Genomic DNA, 23,592 nt, shown 5'->3' with positions numbered 1-23,592 from the left:
TGAAACCCCATCTCTACTAAAAATACAAAAAATTAACTGGGCATGCTGGCACGTGCCTGTAATCCCAGCTACTCAGGAGGCTGAGGCAGGAGAATTGCCTGAACCCAGGAGGCGGAGGTTGCGGTGAGCCGAGATCGTGCCATTGCACTCCAGCCTGGGTAACAAGAGCGAAACTCTGTCTCAAAAAAAAAAAAAAAAAAAAGAGCCTAGAACTTTCTCCTCTCTCTCTGGGCTCTTTGAGCCCTGAAATGTGCGCTGAAATATGGGCTCTCCATGTCACATGCCTGCTCTGCCTTTCACCTTCCATCATGATTAGAAGATTCTTGGGGTCCTCACTAGAAGCAGATGCTAGCACTGTACTTCCTATACAGCCCATAGTACCATGAGCCAAATAAACCTCTTTTCTTTATAAATTGTCCAGCCTCAGGTACTTCTTTATGGCATTGTGAATGGACCAATACAGAAAACTGGTACCAAGAGTGGAGTGTTGCTATAAAGATACCTGAAAATGTGGTGGCAGCTTTGGAACTGGATAAGTAGCTCATGCCTGTAATCCCAGCACTTTGGGAGGCCGAGGCAGCTGGATCACTTGAGGTCAGGAGTTCAAGGCCAGCCTGGTCAACATAGTGAAACTCCATCTCTACTAAAAATACAAAAATCAGCTGGAACAGGCAGACGTTGGAGGAGTTTGGAGGTTTCGAAAGAAACAAGAAGATGAGGGAAAGTTTGGAATTTCTTAGAGACTGGTAAGTGGCTATTACCAAAATGCCAATAGAAATATTGACAGTGAAGGCCAAGCTGATACTGATAACATCTCAGATGGAAATATGGAAGTTATTGGAAACTGGAATAAAGGCCACCTTTGTTATGCCCTAGCAAAGAACTTGGATGCATCTGTCAATGTCCTAGGGATCTGTGGAAGTTTGAGCTTATGAGTGATGACTTAGGGTTTCTGGCAGAAGTCTCTAAGCAGCAATGTGCTCAAGAAGTAATATGGCTGTTTCTAATAGCCTATGATCAAATATGGGAGCAAAGAAATTACTCAAAGTTGAAACCTTTATTTAAAAGGGAAGCAGAGTGTAAAAATTTGGAAAATTTGCAATCTATCCATGTGATAGAGAAGGAAAGAGTATTTTCAGTAGAGGAATACAAGTGGGCTGTGAACTAAACACTTGCTAGATAGATTTGCAATACTAAAAGGAAGCCAAGTGCTAATATCCAAGACAATTTTTTTCAAAAAGCCTCAAAAGGCAGCCCCTCCCATCACAAGCCCAGAGGCCTAGGAGGAAAGAATGGTTTAATGGGTCAGGCCTCCAGAGCCACTGCTCTGCACCACCCTAAGAGGCTGCTCCCTACATCCTGGCTGCTCTAGCTCCAGCCTCAGCTCTAAAGGGCCCCGGTACAGTTTGGGACACTGCTCTGGAGAGCACAGCTATAATCCTTGGTGGCTTTTATGTGGTGTTAAGGCTGTAGTTGTAAAGCCTTCAAGAGTGCAGACAGCTTGGCAGCTTCCAACCTAGATTTCAGAGGATGTATTACAAAGCCTGGGTCCCAGGCAGAAGTCTGCCATAGGACATAGCCCCCACACAGAAACTCTGCTAGTGCTAGGAGAAATGTGGGGTTGGATTCCCAACACAGACTCGCTACAAAGGTACTGCTAGGTGAAGCTATGAGAACAAAGCCACCACCCTCCAGACTCAAGTAGGGTAGAGCCACCAGCAGCTTGCACCCTCAGCATTGAAAACGCACAGGTACCAGACTCCAACCTGTGAGAGCCACAGGGATGGAGCTTCTCAAGGCCTTGGAAGCCCACCCCTTGCACCAGTGTTCCTTGGATGCAGGATACAGACTCAAGGATTATGTTGGAGCTTTAAGGTCTAATTTCTGCCCTGTTGGATTTCAGACTTGGGTGGGGCCTACTGCCCCTTTCTTTTGGCCAATTCCTCTTTTTCAGAATGGGAATGTTTATCTAATATCTGCAACACCATTATATCTTGGAAGTTAAGAATTTGTTTTTCATTTTACAGGCTAATAGGTGGAAGGAAATGTGCCTTGAGTCTCAGATGAGACTTTAGACTTTGGATTTTTGAGTTGATGCTGGAATGAGTTAAGACTTTGGATACTACTGGGAAGAGATGATTGTACAATGCAAGAAGAACATGAGATGAGGTGGGAAAAAGGGGACCTTTCGTACACTGCTGGTGGGAATATAAATTAGTATGGCCACTATGGAAAACAGTATTGAGGCTCCTCAAAAAACTAGAAATGAAACTACCATATGATCCAGCAATCCTACTGCTGTATAAATGTCCAATAGAAAGGAAAATCAGTATATCAAAGAGATATCTGCACTCCCATGTTTACTGCAGCACTATTCACAATAGCCAGGATATGGAATCAACCTAAGTGTCTATCAATGGATGAATGGATAAAGAAAATGTGGTACATATACACACAATAGAATACTGTTCAGCCATAAAAAAATGAAACACTGTTATTTGCAGTAATGTGGATGGAACTACAGAACATGATGCTAAACGACATAAGCCAAGCCCAGAAAAACAAATATCCCATGTTCTCACTCACATGTGGGAACTAAGAAAATTGATCTCATGGAGATAGAGAGCAAATTGCTGGTTACCAGATGCTGGGAAGGGTGGTAGAGGGCAGTTAAGAGAGGTTGGCTGCTGGGTACAAAAAGAGTTAGATAGAAGGAATAAGTTTTAGTTTTTGATAGCATGGTAAGACAACTATAGTTAACAACAATGTTACATGTTTCAAATAGCTAGATGAGAAGCTTTCAATTATTCCCTACACATAAAAAAGTGATCATTGCTTGGGGTGATGAACATCCCAATTATCTTGATTTGATCATTACATATTGTATGCATGTATCGAAATATAACATGTATCCCCATAAATATGTACAACTATTATATATCAATAAAAACTTGTGAGATGCAATGAAAGCAGTACAGGGAAATTTAAAGCACTGAACACATATATTAGAAAATAAAGATCTAAAATCAATATTAATAATAAATCGAAGCTTTACCTTTAGGAAACTAGAAAAAGAGCAAACTAAATTCAAAGTAGGCAGAAAAAAAGAAATAAAAGTTGAACAAATCAATGCAAGTAAAAGCAGAAAATCAGGCTGTGTGTGGTAGCTCATGCCTGTAATTCCAGCACTTTGGGAGGCCAAAGTGGGAGGGTCACTTGAGGCCAGGCGTTCAAGACCAGACTTGGCAACACTGTGAGGCCATCTCTACAAAAAAATTAAAAAATTAGCCAGGCACAGTGGTGCACACCTGTAGTTCCAGCTACTTGGGAGGCTAAGGTGGAAAGGTTGCTTGAGCCTGGGAAGTTGAGGCTGCAGTTAGCCATGGTTGTACCACTGCATTCCAGCCTGGGTGACAGAGTGAGACCCTGTCTCAAAAAAAAAGCACACACACACAAAACACGAGAAAATCAATACACAAAATCAAAAAAACCAAAATATTGTTCTTTGAAAAGATCGATGAAATCAATACCTAGAGCTAGGTTAACCAAGAAAAAGAGACAAAAGATACAAATTACTAACATCAAAAATTTTAGAAAAGAGGCCATCACTATTAATCCTATGAATATGAAAACAATAATAAAGAAATACTAAACAATTCTATGCCTACAAATCTGGTAACAGATAAAATGTACTAATTACTCAGAAAGGCACAATCTGTCAAAAGCCACATAAAAAGAAATACACAATCTGAATAGGTCTAAGTCTATTAAAGAACCTGAACCAATAATTAATAACTTTCTAAAACAGCAAGCACCATATCCAGATGGGTTCACTGGTGTATTCCACCAAACACTCAAGAAAGTTATTATCCAAATCTCAAAACTAGACAAAGCCATCACAAGAAAGGAAAACTACTGACTAGTAACTATCATGAACACAGATAATAAATCCTAAACAAAATACTAGAAAACTGAATATCTGTATATTAAAAAATTACACACCATGACCAAGTGGGATTCCCAACTTGATTTATAAATTCAATGCAATCCTAATAAAAATCTCAGCAATTTATATTTTTGGATACCAACAAACTAGTTCACAAGCATATATGGAAAGGCAAAAGATCAAAACAGTCAATACCATACTGAAATAATGAAGTCAATGAACTAACACTACCCAATGTTAAGAATTACTATAAAATAGTTTTCAGCCAGGCGTGATGGCTCACGCCTATAATCCCAGCACTTTGGGAGACTGAGGTAGCCAGATCACTTGAGGTCAGGAGTTCAAGACCAGCTTGGCCAACATGGTAAAACCCTGGCTCTACTAAAAATACAAAAAAAAAAAAAAAAAATTAGCTAGGCATGGTGGTGCATGCCTGTAATCCCAGCTACTCGGGAGGCTGAGGCAGGAGAACTGCTTGAACGTGGGAGGTGGAGGTTGCAATGAGCCGAAATAGCATCACTGCACTCCAGCCTGGGAGACAGCAAGACTCCATGACAAAACAAAACCAAAAAAAATACAGTAATCAAGGTGGTGTGGTACTAGTAAACAAATAAACAGATAGATAAATGGGACAGAATAGAGATCCCAGAAAAAGACTCACACAAATATAGTCAACTGCTCTCTGACAACAGAGCAAAGGTGATTCAAGGGAGAAAGAAAAGTCTTTTCAACAAATAATGCTGGAACAAGTAGATATTCACATGCCATAAACATGAACCTATATAGTAGGGGACTTCATCAACTTGATAAATGGCATTTTATATTAAAAACAACAACAACAACTCACAGCTAAAATACTCACTGGTTAAAGACTGCAAATTTTTGCCTTAAAATCGGAAACAAAGTAGAGTGGCCACTGTCACCACTGTTATTCAATATTGCACTGTAAGCTCTGTAAGCAGTTACACAAGAAAATGAATTAAAAGAAATCCATGTTGGAAAGAAAGAAGTAAAACTACACCTATTCACAGATGACACGATCTGTGATATGGTTTGGCTGTGTCTCCACCCAAAGTCTCATCTTGAATTATAATCCACATAATCCCCACGTGTCAGGGGCAGGACCAGATGGAGGTAATTGGATCATGGGGGCAGTTTCCCCCATGGTGTTCTCATGGAAGTGAGTCTCACAAGATCTGATGGTTTTATAAGCATCTGGCATTTCTCCTGCTTGCACTCACTCCGTCCTGCTGCCCTATGAAGATGTCTGCTTCTCCTTTGCCTTCCACCATGATTGTAAGTTTCCTGAGGCTTCTTCAGCAATGTGAAACTGTGATTTAATTAAACCTTTCTTTTATAAATTACCCAGTCTCCAGTATTTCTTATAGTAGTGTGAGAACAGACTAATACAATCTGCCATATAGGAAATCCCCAAGAAACCACAAAAAGCTGCCAGAGCTATGTACAATTTCATCAAACTTGTAGGTTACAAGGTCAATGCATAAAAATCAATTGTGTTTCTACACACCAGCAATGAAAAATCCATAAAGGAAATTTAGAAAGGAATTCTATTTATAATAGTATCTAAAACAATAAAATACATAGAAATAAATCTAACTAAGGAGGTCAAAGACTTGTACACTGAAAACTACATGACACTGCTGAAGGAAATTAAAGAAGACCTCAATAAATGGAAAAGCATTTCATATTCATGGATTGGAAGACTTAATATTGTTAAGATGTCAAGACTACCTGAAGCAATCTACAAATTCAGCACGATTCTTATCAAAATTCTAGTAACTTTTTTGCAGAAATACAAAGTACTATCTTTAAATTTTTCTCAAATTATTATGGAATTGCAAAGGACCCTGAATAACTAAAATACTGAAAAAGAACAACAAATTTGGAGGACTCAAAATCCTCAATTTCAAAACTTACCATAAAACTAGAGTAATCAAAATAGTGTAGGACTGGCATAAGGATAATCATATAGACCAAAGGAATGTACCTGAGAGTCCATAAATAAGACCATACATCTATGGCCAATTTATTTTTGATGAGAGTGCCAAGATATTCAATGAGAAAACAATCTCTTCAACAAATGGTGCTGGGATAACTGGATTTCCACATGCAAAAAATTAAACCGGGAGCCCTAGCTCATATATACTATATATAAAAATCAACTCTAAATTGATCAAAGTCTAAATATTGGCTATAACCATAAAACATTTTGAAGAAAACAGGGGTAAACCTTTATGACCTTGGATTTAGCAATGTATTCTTAGATATGACACTATAAGGTAAAATGGACTTCATCAAAATTTAAAACTTTTCATTTCTGCAAAAAAGTTCTTGGAATTTTTATCGGAATTGTACTGAATTTGTAGACTGCTTTGGGTAGTCTTGACATCTTAACAATATTAAGTCTTCCTATCCACGAATGTGGGATGCTTTTCCATTTACTGAGGTCTTCTTCAACTTCCTTCATAAGCAAAAAAAAGTTTTTGCTTGTGCTTCATACCATAAGCAAAAAAAATAAAAAAGGTAAATTGGACTACATCAAAATTTAAAACTTCTGTATGTAAAATGACATTATCAAGAAAGTGACAAGACAATTGACAGAATGGGAAAAATATTTGCAAATCATGTAATATTTAGAATATATAAAGAACTCCTATACCTCAAGAACAAAATGATAACCCAATTGAAATGAGCAAAGTACTTGAACAGATAATTTGCCAAAGAAAATATACAAGTGGAAAATAAACACAGAAAAAGATGCTCAACATCATTAGCCAGTAGGGAAATGCAAATAAAACTACATTAAGGTACCACTTTATACCCATTAGGATAGCTATATTAAAACAAAACAACACAATATAACAAGTGTTGACAAAGATGTGGAGAAATATGAACCCCTGAGCATTGCTGGTGGGAATGTAAAATGATACAATAACTGCAGAAGACAGTATCCAGGTTCCTCATAAAGTTAAACAATATCACTCCTGGTATATACCCAACAGAACAGAATCCACGGACTCAAACAGATACTTTTGTATCAATGTTCATTGCAGCATTATCTATAATAGCCAAAAGGTGTAACCAACTTGTATCCATTAAGAGATGAATAAACAAAATGTGGTAAAAATACACAACAGACTATTATTCAGCCAGAAAAAGTAAAGACATTCTGATATATGCTACAATACAGAAAATCCTTGAAAACATTATGGGAAGTGAAATAAGTCAGAAACAGGACAAATATCATGTAATTCCATTATATGAGTACCTAGAATAGTCAAATTCAGAGACAGAAAGAATGGTGGTTGCCAGTGGCTGGGGAAAGTCGAAATAGGAAGTTACTGTTTAACAGGTACAGAGTTTCAGTCTAGGAAGATAAAGAGTTCTAGAGACTGATAGTGGTGATGGTTACATAACAATATGAAGGTACTTAATATTATTCAATTGTACAAATGATTAAAATAGTAAATTTTATGTTGTGTGTATTCTGCTACAAGAAAAAATACAATCGCTTGTGTATATATTTAGAGGCATGGTGGCCTTGACAAGTCAATTTTTACCTTTAAGTGGAAAGGCAAAGTGTTATACGTAAACACTGATGAAAAAGAAAAAAACAAAAACAAAGTGTGAAGACTAGCTCTATCAGGTCTTACCATAAACCTACTGTAATTGAAACAGCGTGATACTGATACATGGTTAAACAATAAAACCAAGAGAAATCCACCAACAAACTCACACATATGTGGACCTTAACTTACATCAGAGGTGACACTGCAGAACAGCGCATTTTTAATAATTAGCAATTAGAACAACTGGATACCCTTATGTAAAATATTAAATTAGAAAAAAAAAAACTTAAATTGGACTCCAGTTTTACACAATCAATTCATGTGGATTAAACACAAAAGGCAAAAATATAAAGCTTTCAGAAGATAATACAAAAATAACATCTGTATGACTTTGGGGTAGAAAAAGTTCTCTAAAAACATAGAACACTACCATGAAAATCAAGAATTTTAGTCTATAAACTAGAAAGTCAGTTAAAACGCATAAAATTAATGAAGAACTAAATTGCCATATACTACACCTCCAGAGGGGCTTGTAGGAACACATAAGTAATTCCTCCCACATGTGAAGCACACACATCAGCATGTTATCTTGAAAGGTACTTCATGAAAGTGAAAACTCGAACTGGCAAATAATGTGAACAGATATTTAACCTCATTGCAAGAAGAGAAATAAAAATTAAAACAATGATGAGTTATAAACCCACCAGAATGGCTAAAATTTAAAAGTCCATCAGTACAAAATATTGATAAATATATGAAACAACAGGAACTCCTATAGACTGTTGGGGTGAGAGTATAAATTGGTACCATCAATCACTCTGGAAATGATTTTGCATTTTCCAATAAAATTGAAAATAGACATATACTATGATCAAATTAATCTACTTCTAGGTATATATGCTAAAGAAATTCATGTGCATATGTACCAGGATATATGTACAAGAATATTCTCAAAACTATGGTCTATAATGGCCCTAAACTGGAAAAAAAAAAGAATGTCTATTAATAGTAAAATGGATATCTTCATACAATGGAACGAAAGTAAATGAACCATATCTATATGCAACACAGTGTACTAATTTCATAAAAAATTAGAGGTAAGAAAAAATACTGTTCAAAAATACAGCCTTACTATATTGAATACAATTTTTTGAATTGTATTAAAAAAATACAATTCAAAAATTAAGCCAGTTGTTTAGGTATGCATTCATATGTGGTACAATTTGAGAAAGGCAGTGAAATTATCTTAAGCCAGGATAGTGATTAGCCCCAGAGGGCAAGAAAGGATTATCTAGAAGGGAACATAATAGCTCCTGGGGTGGTAGTAATGTTCTATTTCTTGAACTGGATGATTCTACAAATATGTATCCTACATACTCTCCTATATAAATGTTACACTTTACATTTTGGAAAAAGTGATGATAAACACTACTCCATATACCACTCCATGGAGAAAAACAGTTATGCTGACGGGTTCATAATGGGTTCAGGCTGCCATATTATATTTCCCTAGTCCATTCCTCCTCTTACTCTCCTGGAATAATAATATTTTATAATTTCTGTTCTTAAAACCTCCAATACCTCCTCCTCTGTCCTCGCCCTCAGTTGGCGATTTCCTACCTGAGAGAAATGAAAGCAAAGAAGATTTCTACAGACTCACCACTACAAATACCCACCTACTGTTATTTTTCACCCACATATTCTACTTTCCCTTAGCTCAAGTCTCTATGATACTACCTAAGGCCAGTCCACCTATTTGAACAAAAGATCCAATCTCCTCTTGCCTTCTCAAGAACATTACAGCAACTCTCCCAACTGTTACCTACATCATCAGTTTCCTTCAGCAAACAAACATGCTGTTACTTCTTGACTCAGATTTCCCCAGCAGCTATGACCCCATTTCTTTGGTCACCTTTTTAGTTGAACTTCTTACAAAAATTATTTCCAATTCCTCTCTTTCCATTCTCTCTTAAATCTACCACAATCAGATTTTTGGCCTGACCACTCTGTCAACTGCTCATCAAGATCATCAATAGTCTCTAATGGTCAATTCTCAGCTCTTATCTTGTGTTTCAGGAGCACTGACACAGGTTATTATCCCTTGCTCCCTGACAGATTTGAATCACTGGGTTTCTGATAAATCATGCTGTCCTAATTTTCTTCCTGTGTAATTGGTCAAACCACCTCAGTCTCCACTGCTGCCACTTCTGATTCCTCCTCTGCTTAATGGTGGAATGCCCCACAGTGTCTTTGGTATTCTTCTCTCTATACTCATTTTCTTGGTAATCTCATCCAGTCTAATGACATAAACACACCTTCGTGCCAGTATTTCCAGTTCTGACCCCTCTTCTTAAATTCCAGACTCATTTCTAACGTCTAATCGGCATCTGAAATTCCATATGTTCCACACCAATCTTCCAATTTCCCCCCTAAAATCTGCTGTCTCATACATTAACCATCCTTATTTCTATTTAAGGACTTTCCTTAAGTAGATGGATCATCCATTTTGTTGTTCAGAGCAAAAAATCTGCAGTCATCCCTGTCTCCTCTCCCAATATCTAGTCCATCAGTAAATGCAGTGTATTCCATCTCCAGACATAGCCAGTATTTGAAGATTTCTTCTCTTCCACTGCTAACAGCCCAAGCCACATTTATATCACACCTGAATTACTATGATAACTTTCCTATCTGTTCTCTGTTTATACCCTTTGCCCTCTAACAACCTATTCCTAATATGTCAGCAGAAGGATCCTTTTAACAGTTAATTGAGATAGCATCTCTCTCGACATGCATTCCCTTTAAATTCAGGACAATATCACCATTTTTTAAACACACACACACACACACACACACACACACACACATATATATATATTTTGGAGATGGTGTCTCACTCTGTTGCCAGGCTGGAGTGCAGTGGCACGATTTCAGCTCACTGCAACCTCCGCCTCCCAGGTTCAAGCAATTCCCCTGCCTCAGTCTCCTGAGTAGCTGGGACTACAGGCATGTGCCACCACACCCAGCCATTGTTTTGCACTTTAGTAGAGATGAGGTTTCACCATGTTCGCCAGGATGGTCTCAATCTCCTGACCTCGTGATCCGCCCATCTCGGCCTCCATAAGTGCTGGGATTGCAGGTGTGAGCCACCGTGCCCGGTCTTTTAAAACATATTTTTAAACATACAAAGTGAAGCCTAAAAGAGTAATTCCTAAAGCTAATCTTCAAACTAGTTCTGGTGTATGTGGAAATTTTAACTAATCCAAGGTGGGCCCAGTGCCACATGCTGTAGTCTGAAGCTACATGAGAAGCTGAAATGGGATGATCACTCGAGCCCAGGAGTTCAAGCCCAGCCTGAGCAACACAGTGAGACTCCGTCTCTTAAAAATAAAAATAAAAAACTATTAGCTAATCCACACTGTATAATGGCAGTGCAGTGCATTTTTAGAAATGTCCATTTATTTATTTTAACATGATATTCTTTTTCCTACTTTTTTTGTTGTTAAATGTTCTATTTTTTAATGTTAATGGTTACTAGCAAGTTTATAAAACATTTTATTATTTGAAAAATAAAAATGCAGCTCAACTATATTTTATTGCCCCTTTCTCTGTTTTCTCCCTCCACTCCCTACACTTTTTCACTGCTGAATTAAAAAACAGAGCACTTTTACCAGTATATGAAAATGAAGTCTGGGAAGTACCAGCCAAAAGGATTTATCAAGCAGGTATCTGCACTAAAAGCTCACTAAACCAGAGAAACTATATTATAGGGGAAATTTATATTGGCTATGGTATTATATTCACACCTCTCCTCTAGCTCTGTCAATAGTGGCTAGGTGATATTAAAATTCATAATGTCCCTGACACTCTTTTTTCCTCATTTATACAGGGAAAATAATAATAGTACACATTTCATAAAAGCATGAAAATTAAGATGATACATGTAAGTGATGATATATAACGGCTACCTACCTATATGTTTAGTTAATACAACACTATACAGTGTTATATCACGGTAGACATAGGAGGAAGTGGGAGAAGTCCGCCTGGTGTAGAAAAATATTTTATCTGCTGACATTGTTTAGAACTAATGGCACATGGTGATAATAATAAGCATTTTGGTTAGTTTGATTATTGTTTTTAAATTCTCTGCAGACTGTGCATCCCTCTCCTGCCTTCCCCAGGTCATCACAGCAAAAGATCACCTTTCACATTCATTCATTCATTCACTCATTCATTAACTGAAAGTCTACTTAGTGTCAGGCATAGTTTATGGCAGGAACCCAGAAGGTAGTATAAGAGTATAGTCCCCATGCATTCTTAAATACACTAAGGATAATAATTTAGAAAACAAATACTCACTTACCTTTCTTGAATTTATGTATGGGAAGTTTCTTAAGTTGATCTTTACGAAGTCTGTTTCTTCTAGCTCTATGTCTATCCTGGACAAATTTTGTGATCTAAAAATAAAAGAGAAAAAAAGGAGTCAGATATTAAACATTCAGATAGAAAGTGACCACTAAAATAACAAATATCTTTTAAGTTTCTGGATAGCTACTGCAAATCACTTCAATTCATTTAAATTCTAATTGCAATAGTATTATTAATTAAAGCATTAAATTACATTAGTGATTAGTCAACCCATAAATTATCCCTTGAAGTTTTTATTAATTGATCTTGATTATCTTTGATTATACTGACAGAGTCATTATAAATAACATATACCTGTTTTCTTGCAAAAATACAAATGGTAAACTATAGATTTTATAAAGGCTCCAATGGGTAAAACAAAAAAACAAAACAAAAAAAACCTGGAAGGTTAAGATTCCCATACATTACAAACTAATAAAAATTTCAAACATATACTTATTAGTTACCACAGAATAATGAACAGAACTAATGCAGAACACCCTCACTACAAATATTCAGAAATGCTGGATAAAATATACAAAATATTTTAAACTATAAATTGCTATGCGTGCAAGAATAAAAAGGAAGTCCACAGGGCCAAAAATCAAATACCAGAAACACCGTCTGTAAAGGAAAAATTTGACTATGTAAAAGTTAAAAACTTCTCTGCTCAAAAGGCACTGTTAAAAAAATAAAAGACAACTGAAGCGGGAGGATTGTTTCAGGCAAGGGGATCAAGACCAGCCTGGGCAACACAGTGAAACCCCATCTCTAAAAAGAAAAAAATTAGTCTGGCACAGTGGCATGTTCCTGTAGTCCCAGCTACGTGGGAGGCTGAAGTGAGAGAATCCTTTGAGCCCAGGATGTCAAGGCTGCAGTGATTCATGTTTGTGCCACTTGTACTCCAGCCTGGGCAACAGAGCAAGAGCCTCTCTCAAAAACATAAATAAGTAAATACATAAATAAAATTTTAAAATTAAAAATAAAAGATGAACTACAGATTGAAATATTTGCAAATTGTATACATGATAAGGGATTTGTATCCAGAATATATATATGAAAAACTCTCAAAGCTCAATAATAAGAAAACAAGTTATCCAACAGAAAAAAATGGACAAAATATTCGAAGATACTTCACCATACAAGACATACAAATGGCAAATAAGCTCTTGAAGAGATGTGCAACATCAGTAGTCAATAGGAAAACAAAAATTCAAATCACAAATGGTATAATACAAGGCACCTACCAGAATGACTAAAATGTAAAAGACTGACTACACCAAGTGTTGGCATGGAATGGAGGAACCGACACTCATACACTTACTGGTGGGATTGTAAAATGGTACAACCACTTTGGAAAAGAGCTTGACAATTTCTTATGAATCTAAGCACACACTTATCCTGTGCCCAACTGTCCCACTCCTAGATATACTTACCCAATAGAAATGAAAGCATATTTCCATATAACAAATGTCCAAGTCAGCTTTATTTGTAATAACCAAAAACTAGAAACAACCCAAATGTTGATCAATAGGTAAATGGGTAAACAAATCATGGTATATTCACACAATGAAATCTATCTCAGCAATAAAAAGGAATGAACAATCCATGCACTCAATAACATATATAAATCTCAAAATAATTATGGTGACAAAAAGCAGACAGACACAAAAGAGTACAGACTTTATGATTCCATTTATATAAAGCTGTGGAAAACACAAAGTAATCTATAATGACTAAAATTAGATTTGTAGTTGCCTGGGCATGGAGAAGGGTGGGGAGGCAATGATGAAGGAAAAGTTGGAAGGGATGGAAGGAAGGCACTGCCAAACTTTTTAGGGTGGTTAATATTTCATTATCTTGATTGTGGTGGTGGTGGTTTCACAGGCATATACATACATACCTGTCACATATGTATGGTAAGTGTGGTATATACATGTGATATATATATGTAATATACATGTGCATACGTGATATATATAGACATATAAACCTATGTCGAAATTTACCAAATTGTACAATTTAATTATGTGTAATTTATGTCAAATCATCCCTCCATAAGTTTTTTTAAAGTTTAATGGTAACCACTGAAAGAACAGCAATATAATATGAATTTTCATATCAACAGGAAAAAGAAAGTAAAAATTATTAATGCAAATTTACACAGAAGAAAAATAGAATAAAAATTAAACAACAGAAATTAATCAAAATACATGTGTGATCACGATATATGTCAAATGGATTAAATTCACTAATTTTTAAAAGGCGTGTATCACATTGCATGAGAAAACAATTCCAATCGTATGTTATTTACAAGAAACAAGATTAAAACTGACTGATACATTAGGACAAAAATAAAAGTAAATAAAGGGACAGGATCAGGTGTAGTGGTTTACACCTGTAATTCCAGTACTTTGGGAGGCCAAGGCTGAAGGATTGCTTGAGCCCAGGAGATTGAAGCTAGCCCTGTTTTATTTATCTCTACAAAAAATAAAAACAACTAGCTGGACATGGTGATGCGATGTGTGCCTCTAGTCCCAGCTACTTAGGAGGCTGTGGTGGAAGGATGAGTTGAGGTTATAGTGAACTATGATTGTGCCACTGCACTCCAGCCTGGGTGATAGAGCAAGACCCTGTATAAAATAACCAAATTAACATAAAGTATAAAACAAAATAAAGGTATAAAGATCTACCATGAAAATAGTAAGCAAAAGAAAAACCAGAGTATCAAGCAAAATAGAATTTAAGGCAAAAAGCAACATTAGGAGAGTCATGACAATGATAAAAACAACACCTCATCTAGAAACAAAATAGTGGAATACATACATTCACAAGCTTGGCAACTTATAGCTTAAGCACACAAAAATTTTAGAAGACTATAAACCTGTGCTGTCCAATGTAGGTGCCACCAAGTACATGTGACTACTGAGCACCTGAAACACAGCTACTCTGAATTGGGATGTGCTGCAAGTGTAAAACAGACACCAGGTTACAAAGACATTGTACAAAAAGAATGCAAAACTATATTTGTATTAACTGAATGTTGTTATATACTTTAGATTTATTGGGTTAATAAATATAGTATTAAAAATTTCATGTTTCCTTTTTTTAACTCTTTAAATTTGGTTACCAGAAAATTTAAAATTACAATAAAATGTGGCTCATAATACTCCTCTATTCTTAGCACTGCTTCAGAAAATAGAAAAAGAATGCCAAAAATTATTAACAATTGTGGTGATGGTTACATAATTCTGGGAATACACTTAAAATTATTGAATTGTGCATTTTAAATGAGTTTAAGTTATATGAATTATATCTCAATAAAGCTGTTAAAATACTGAAAAAAAAGAGTAGACAAAACAAATTAACAAGTTTGAATTAATGGACATACAACTGCACTCCACAAATCTTTTCACACACAGGGAATTTACAAAATTTAATCAGAAAACCATGCCACAAAAGAGGTTTTTGAAAATAACCAAATAATCCATAACATACAATGTTGTCTGACCTCAATACAACTGAATTAGAAATCAATAGAAAAAAATACATATTTTGGAAATGTAAAACTGTACTGAAATAATTCATAAGTCACAGAACAAATCACACTGAATATCTACATTTCTGAGAGGGCGTTTTAATCAGCATGCCCCTTTGCCACCTGGTTTCTAAACTTGAGAAATAAGATCATGAACTGGCAAGAAGGAGTAAGGTAAAACAACTAACTCACTGCAGAAAGAAATACAACTTTTTGTACTCATTTCAGCAGCACATGTACTAAAACTGGAATGAAACAGAGAAGATTCAAATGATCCCTGTGCAAGAAACAGAACTTTTTATTGAGCAATAGAATTATTAGGTTGCCTTAGCCACTCAGACACAGACGATGACAACTTTGGAATGAAGTAGGCCTTCCCCTCACCCTGAAGAAGAATGGCAGAACCAGCCCTGGAGGAGCTGAATGAGTATCTATGTCCCAAAGTCTGGTTAATCACAAAACAAAGATGGTGGACCTGAGCCAAGTGTGTCCAATTTATTCTTCCTAAGTATGCCACACAGATAAGACACTTTATCTCCTCTAAGGTGGAATGAGTAAACGGGTAGAGAAGGGCTAAGAGTTAGTCATTGAGTTCCCTCTTCACATGGAGTGAAACATTAAGAGTGATAAAGAAACATCCTATATTAAAATGAAAACTTTTAAATTTAAGTCAAATGAAAATAAAAATATTCCTTATGAAAAGTTGTGGGTTTCAGCTAAAGTTACTGTTGTAGAAAAAATTATAACCTAAATGCATATACTAAAAAGAAAAAAATTAGCATCTGTTTCAATAAACAAGAAAAAGAAAAGCAATACAATTAGACAAAGTAAAAGAAAATAATAAGAACGAAAATTAATGATAAAGATAAACAGAGTAACGAACTTAGAATTAAGTTCTACTAAAATGTAAGCTGCTTACCATCAGGGATTTTTACCTATTTTGTTTATTGATGAATCTGCAGACCCTTGAACAGTGCCTAGTTAGTTCATCATGGGTGCAGAATGTATTTTTATTGAATGAAAGCCTACTTCTCTGAAAAACTAATAAGGCAATAACTTCTGATAACATTGTGCAAGGCACAGATGAATATGAATAAAGAGAATTTATTCCACAAATAGTAGAAATTCTCTTTGTTATTTGAGTATATGAATATTATAAATCACTTTATTCCACTACACTTGAAAACAGAAAATTTCATAGAAATATAATTTAGTAGGACCTGGAAAACCATCTGAATGTCTACATAACTATGAAAAAGTCACTAGACCTAGATGATTTTATAGGCATCCTCTACAAAAAAGTAATAGATAAACCCAATTTTATTTTTTAAAAAACTATTTTAAAAAATAAGAGAAAGATTTAGTTTTATGAAGCTATAATTTCGACTGTCTAGTTATTCTTGTTTTTTTAAATTATAGTAAAATACAACATAAACCTTACTATATCAACCATTTTTAAGTTACAGTTCTGTGGCTTAAGTACATTTATGCTGTTGTGCTACCATCACTACCATACATTCACAAACTTCATCTTATTAAACTGAAACTCCATACCCATTAAACAACTCCCCCTTTCTCCCTCCCCTCAGTCCCTGGCAAGCACCATTTTACCTTCTGTCTCTATGAATCTGAATATTCTAGGTACCTCATATAAGCAGAATCAGAATTTGTCCTTTTGTGACTGGCTTATTTTACATAGCATAAAGTCTTCAAGCTTCATCTATATTGTAGCATGTGTCAGAATTTCCTTCCCTAATAATGCTGAATAATATTCCATTGTATGTATATTCCACATCTGGTTTATCGATTCATCCATCAATGTTCACTTGGGTTGCTTTCACCATTGGCTGTTGTAACTAATACTGCTATGAACATGGTGTACAAATATCTGAATGTGTTTTTGCTTTGAATTCTTTTTGGTACATGCCCAGAAGTGGAATTACCAAATCATATGGCAATTCCATGTTTTATTTTTTGAAGAGCTGTCATACTGTTTTCTACAGTGGTTGTTCCAGTCTACCTTCCTACACACAATGATCAAGGAGATTGTCTAGTTTTGAGGTCAAGATTATTCTAGCCCCATTAAATCAAAGCTTTCTCTTACCTGAATATTCAGATTGCTAATATTCTAGCACTTTTACATCTATGTCCAGGTATAAAAAAATTAATCTATATTAGAAATCTGAATAATCCAGAGATGTAAAGACAAAATTTATACATCATAATCAAACAGGATTTAGCCCTAGAATATAAGGAATTTCAAAATTTACAAAACATGTTAATGTAATTCAACATAAACGTGAAAAAAGAGAGAAAAACCAGTTATTATTACAACAGATAAAAGACAGACATATAATCCAGTATTCATTTAAAGAAGTCAAGCAAATAAAAATCTGGTTTCTTTATGTCCAGGCCTTTTATGGCTTTTTCACCCTTATTTTACCAAAAAATATAGCACAATGTTAAAAGAGGTACAACAATAGACATCCATTTCCTGCTCTTGACTTTCAATGTTTAAGTTTTTCATCTATATTCTTTATCAGTATAAGGATATTTACTTGGTTTTCCAGGGCATTTTTGTTTGTTTGCTGTTTGGTTTTCTAACTTTCTCTCTACTTTCTTGCTTCTACACTGAAACCCTAGAGGAATCAACAAACAAATTACTGTAATAGAATTCATTACATGATTACCTGATTATTAATGACATGATTACATGATCATTAATGGCATGATCATATGATTAATATATAAAAATCAATAATGTCCACTGATCGAACCTTGCTTTCTAAATACAACTCTCTAATTAAAACAACCAGGGGTCCTTGGGAAAAGGTTTGATGCTAGGGCTGGGACAAGAAAAATGTAAGATGAATCTGAAGCATCTTATAGTATAAGATAGCAGTAAAGAAGTGCTTAATAAATAAAAAGGATAGGGTTGAATCAAAGGAACATATGATCCAGCCTGACAAGAGCCAAAGTTAAACAATTTAAAAACAACTGAAAAACAAAAATAATGTATTAATAGTACTGGATTATAACCTAAGTGTAAAATAAATATACATGAGTGACTAATATAAATGGTTGACTAAATAAATAAATAAATGTGGAGAAGAGGAAAATCTTCCTTGTAGAAGAATTTCAAATAAGGTAGATATGACCCCCTCTAGGAGGTGAAGTTCAATTTCTTCCCTTTCCCAACTTAAGGGTGGACTACACTCAGTGCCTCACTTCTAAAGAAAAAATAGATTAGAAAAAGGAAAAAGTATTAACTTTATAGTGAAGAAATTTAGCAAACACTACTGTAACCAAGGGATGAAGTTCTACGGATATTATGTATCCCCCAAATATGATGTGATGAGAAGGGCACTTCACCTCCATGATATTCTCTTGAAAAACCTGAAGCCCAGTCTACTCATGAGAAAAAAATCAGGTTGAGAGCATTCTACAGGATACTTGGCCAGTACTCCTCAAAACTGTCAAGGTCATGAAAAACAAGAACAGCAAAATTGTCATAGACCAGAGGGAAGACAGGATAATTAAATACAATGTGGTATCCTGGATTTAATCCTGGAACAGAAAGAGTACATTAATGAAAAGCCTGGTGAAATCCAAAGTGTGGAGTTCAGTTAATAGTAATGTACCAATGTCAGTTTCTTAGTTTTGACAAAAGTCTCCTGGTAATGTAAAATGTTAACAATGCGGGAAAGTAGATGAGGGATGAAAAGGAATTCTTTTCTTTGCAAACTTACTGTAAATCTTAACATTATTCCAAAATTAAATGTTTATTAAAAACCAATGCTCTAATACTCAATTATAAGAATTACCAATTATAAAATATAATTTCAAAAATCTCTTTTTTTGGTAGCAAGAAAAGCTTACTATATGTAAAATAAGCCTAAAATAAGACATGCAAAACACTTGTAGGAAAAAAATTATTTAACTGATGGATATGAAAGACCTAAAAAAGTAAATTTAAAAATACCGTAGCATAATAGAAAGACTGAACATTTTAAAGGTAACATTTAATCTTTAATCTATGAAGTCAATATAATAAAAAATGTATTGAATATTACAGTAAATCTTTATGACAAAAATGTTGGCAAGAATAGTGGGACTGTTTCCTATATCTGTCCAAATAGGATACAGAGGGATTTTCAAACTGCTTCTGTCTTCAAGTATTTTGATATTGCACATCATGTAGCCTCTAGAAACTTCTGCTATACACCTCTAAGAGAATGAGAGTGAGAAACACAAATACTACTTTAGTATTATTACATAAATAATTTTGACCTTGCAGACTCACTAATAGTCCTGTGATCATACTTTGATAACCGCTGTGGATAAATAATATGTCATTCCCTATCAACTTTAAGCTCTCATATTATTTTTTTCATACTTTAATATTAAAATGTTCAATCATACAGAAGAGTTGAATTTTATAACAAATACTCATATATCCACCTGGATTCTATAATTAACATTTTACTATGCTTTTTGTCGTATCTCTATTTACCCATCAATAAATTTTTTTCCTCTTATTTTTTTACAATGTATTTTAAAGTAAGTTGCAAATATCAGTGTATTTTCTCCAAACTACTTTGGCATGCATATCATTACTCAGTTTAGTATTTTTTTTTTTTACAGTTCTTTTGCTTTCTTTTGAGGTAAAATTTATGTATAATGAAATGTACAACACAATTATGTAATTTCATGAATCCAGACAAATACCATGTATTTGTGCAACCCACATCTCTATCTAGATACAGAACATGACTGTCACCCCCCAAAAGTTCCTCATACCCTTTTCAGTAAATCGCTCACCTCTCTCTAACACCCCAGAAGAAATCACCATTCTGACTTTTTCTTACTCACACTATCTTTGTCTTTTCTAGAACTTCATGTAAATGAATTTATACAATATGTACTCTTTTCTGTATATACGGTATAAATTCTCACTCAATACAATGTTTTTAGATTCATCCATACTATTTTTTTAATTATTAAAAGTTAATGTACCTACCATGAAAATGACTATCAAGATGAGACAGATGCCCACTATGATAAGGAAGGGAATTAGGTAGTATTCCAAAGGAAGACTAAATTCTGGAACTAAGATAAGGTGGCCCCTAGAAGAAAACCAAAATCAATAATTGAGAAATGAAGAGTTGTCAAATTATGATGTTAATTAAAAATAGGAAAAAATATTTTTTAAAAACAGACATATAGACATTACAATTAAATCCGCTATACCATTTCATTTTCTAAAATATGACTTCCAATAATTTAAGGAATGCTTTCTACATCTTTAAGTCTATTTTACATATTTTCCTAAGAGTATACCTACATGATTAAACTGGGTAAAGAAAACCAGCCAATCAATACTGTGTTTATCCTGGAGATATTTTATTTATTTTATTTTATTTAGAGTCTCACTCTGTTGTCCAGGCTGTAGTACAGTGGCACGATCTCAGCTCATTGCAACCTTCACTTCCCAGGTTCAACTGATTCTTCTACCTCAGCCTCATGAGTAGCTGGGATTACAGGCTGGCTAATTTTTGTATTTTAGTAGAGACGGGGTTTTGCCATGTTGGCCAGGCTGGTCTTGAATTCCTGACCTTAGGTGATCTGCCCGACTTGGCCTCCCAAAGTGTTGGGATTACAGGCACGAGCCACCACACCAGGTCTAGAGATGTTATTTACTGAATTTGGTAATCTGGGAAAAAGTTATATTTTATATGTAAAATCATGGTAGTTCCTTGGGTATCAACAAGAACCTCCACCTCAACCAAATTACTGTTCATAAATTCTTCCTATGGAAAAATTCTAGAGTCAGTACTGATAGAAATTATACTCTTTCCTCCCTATCTGCTTTACATGTATCTGTTGTACCAGGTACAATGGATACAGGTCCTATACCCTGCAATTGTCTGTGAGATATAGAATGAAAAACTGGTCAAAGATTTCATAAGAGTTATGGCTTCCTGTATATCCCCCACCTTCTCCACCACTGGACTGAAAAAAGCTACAGAAATGTGTATGTTATAATGTGGGGAATAGGAAATGCTACATGCCTTAATTCTCATTTGTCATTAACCATGTTATTACTGTGACATTATCATTATAAAAATTGACAGGGACCCAGGAAATAAAACTGTAATCAGAATAAGCACATCATTTGTGTTGCATGAGGAAATTTTACATGGCATCAAAACTTTGCATTAAAAATATCCTTAGTTTAGGGAAGAGTCTGTATAATATTCAGTAATATGACAGATCACTCCACTGGGTTCACTGTACTACTAGACTAGTATGCTGCCAGCAAAGCTACTCTGTTATCGACTGCTAGTTAATTTTTTAGGTAGTGAAGCCAGGTATTTCATAACAGAAAGGTTCAATGCAAAACAAGAGTTCTCAGTATAAAGAAAAATAAAAACGATTTACTCCTTTCCTCGTACAGAGGTACTTAGGACACCACAGTACTTACTTAAGACAAACAACATGAAAGCAACTTCTTTCCGAGGCTATTTTTAAATCTTCATGCTATTATTTATTATACACACATACAAGGGGCTCTATCAAGCTTCCACAAACAAAAAAGATAATACTAGGAATTTCCCTCAAATAAACTTTCTAAAAATTGCTACGATTGCTAGCTTTTTACTTCCATCACTTTCCAGCAGAATGGGGGATGACAAGGGATTTCATACACATTTGTATAGCCTGGCACAAAATACTAAAGTAACTAATATATCATCAGTGTAAAAAAAACAAAATCAGCAGCAGCAGGGCCTAAGCTGCTGTATTTGATGCCATCTTTTCCAGCATGAGGCCAGCCAGCTCTGCAAATAATATCCCTGTTCTCAGCACACACACTCTGAAACTGCCCTGAGCCAGTGGTACCACTTTTAAGTATAAGAGCCTTTCCATGAGATGCTAATCTATAACCTCCCTACCCCACAGCCACTAACATGCTATAAATTAACCTTGTTGGGGTTTGGAAGCCAGACTATTGCATATCCTAAATTCAACTCACTGTAACTTAGTATCTCAGCAGTAGGAAGGCTTACAACTCTCATATTCTGTGTTTTTCTTCTCTTTTTGTTTATGACTTCCTAAGACACATTCAGCCTTGATGAGATAAACAAATAAATCCTGTCCTATGAGACAAGCCCCAGTGTTGCTCAGAATAAACAAAGCTGCTAGGTGAGAAGGAGCAACCTAAAAGAACAAATCAGGAAGTCCCAGTGAACTAGAAGCTTCCTTTGTGTTTGTAACTATAGAAATGGAATCAATTCCAGAACTTCCCAGTCAGCATTGTGCTAAGATTCATAGGCCTGGGTTCTAAATCTAATATTCCACATATCCTATTAATGCTTTCCATTATAAGCTAAATACCATTTTAGTTTACTGTCAAGGATTGTAGGATTGTGAGGATTTTAAAGGGTCAACCATTGATAAAAGACTTTGAGCAGTGAGCTGAGATGGCACCACTGCACTCCAGCCTGGGTGACAAAGTGAAGCTCTGTCTCAAAAAAAAAAATTTTTTTTTTTGGTTTCGAGCATCTTCAATCAAAAGCTTAATGTACATTCAAGATACTGTTCTTTTCTTAACCAAATTGCTAATGATGGATGTGGTGATAGTGATGATACTGGAAACTATAACAGACCTATAACAGAATTTCAGTACTTTGTCTTCATTTCTATTTCTTCCGTCAGGCCCAGTCTCCCACAGCTGAACTTTCAGACTCATCCTTGCCCTAGTCCCAGATTAATCTGTATTTGAGGAAGAAGGTATTTAAACAGCTTCAGTAAGTATCCTACCACACTGCCTCCATGTCCATGCCTAAATACAGCACATCTTAAGAGCTCTGCAGCTAAGATCTGATCATTGAAGCAGAGTCCTAAGCAACCCATAAAATAAGGTCTTATTTTTCTTTGTGTGACTTCCCAGGCTAATTTCAAACCAGCTGCCTAGGCTTAAGCTTTATAATAACAACCTGTCTAATTTCCCCATTCTTCTGTTGACACATGAAGTCTTGTCTGTTCTTTCTGACATCCATCCCCCACCAATCAAACTACTGAGCCTCAGTGGATTTATAGCCACACAGCAG

At 35.3% G+C, this 23,592-nt stretch overlaps 1 protein-coding gene and 1 non-coding gene across 4 annotated transcripts in view; one reads left to right on the top strand and one right to left on the bottom strand.

The window, feature by feature from the left end:
- Positions 1-23,592, bottom strand: part of RNF13 (ring finger protein 13) — a 148,817-nt gene that overhangs the window by 32,606 nt on the left and 92,619 nt on the right. For all 3 annotated transcript variants that reach the window (XM_017522820.2, XM_017522821.2, XM_037736421.1), the window contains exons 7-8: positions 20,502-20,607; positions 11,900-11,993 (exon numbers count right to left, since the gene is read on the bottom strand). In XM_017522820.2, coding sequence (XP_017378309.1) covers positions 11,900-11,993; positions 20,502-20,607 — 200 coding nt within the window. The remainder of the gene's footprint in view (positions 1-11,899; positions 11,994-20,501; positions 20,608-23,592) is intronic.
- Positions 15,697-15,800, top strand: LOC119470271. The gene has a single exon (XR_005199156.1). It is a non-coding gene; the product is annotated as a U6 spliceosomal RNA (small nuclear RNA).

The sequence above is a fragment of the Cebus imitator genome, unplaced genomic scaffold (assembly GCF_001604975.1).
Source record: "Cebus imitator isolate Cc_AM_T3 unplaced genomic scaffold, Cebus_imitator-1.0 Scaffold25, whole genome shotgun sequence".
NCBI lineage: Eukaryota > Metazoa > Chordata > Mammalia > Primates > Cebidae > Cebus > Cebus imitator.
The sequence above is the reverse complement of the archived record's forward strand: the minus strand, read 5'-3'. Positions and strand labels throughout refer to the sequence as shown.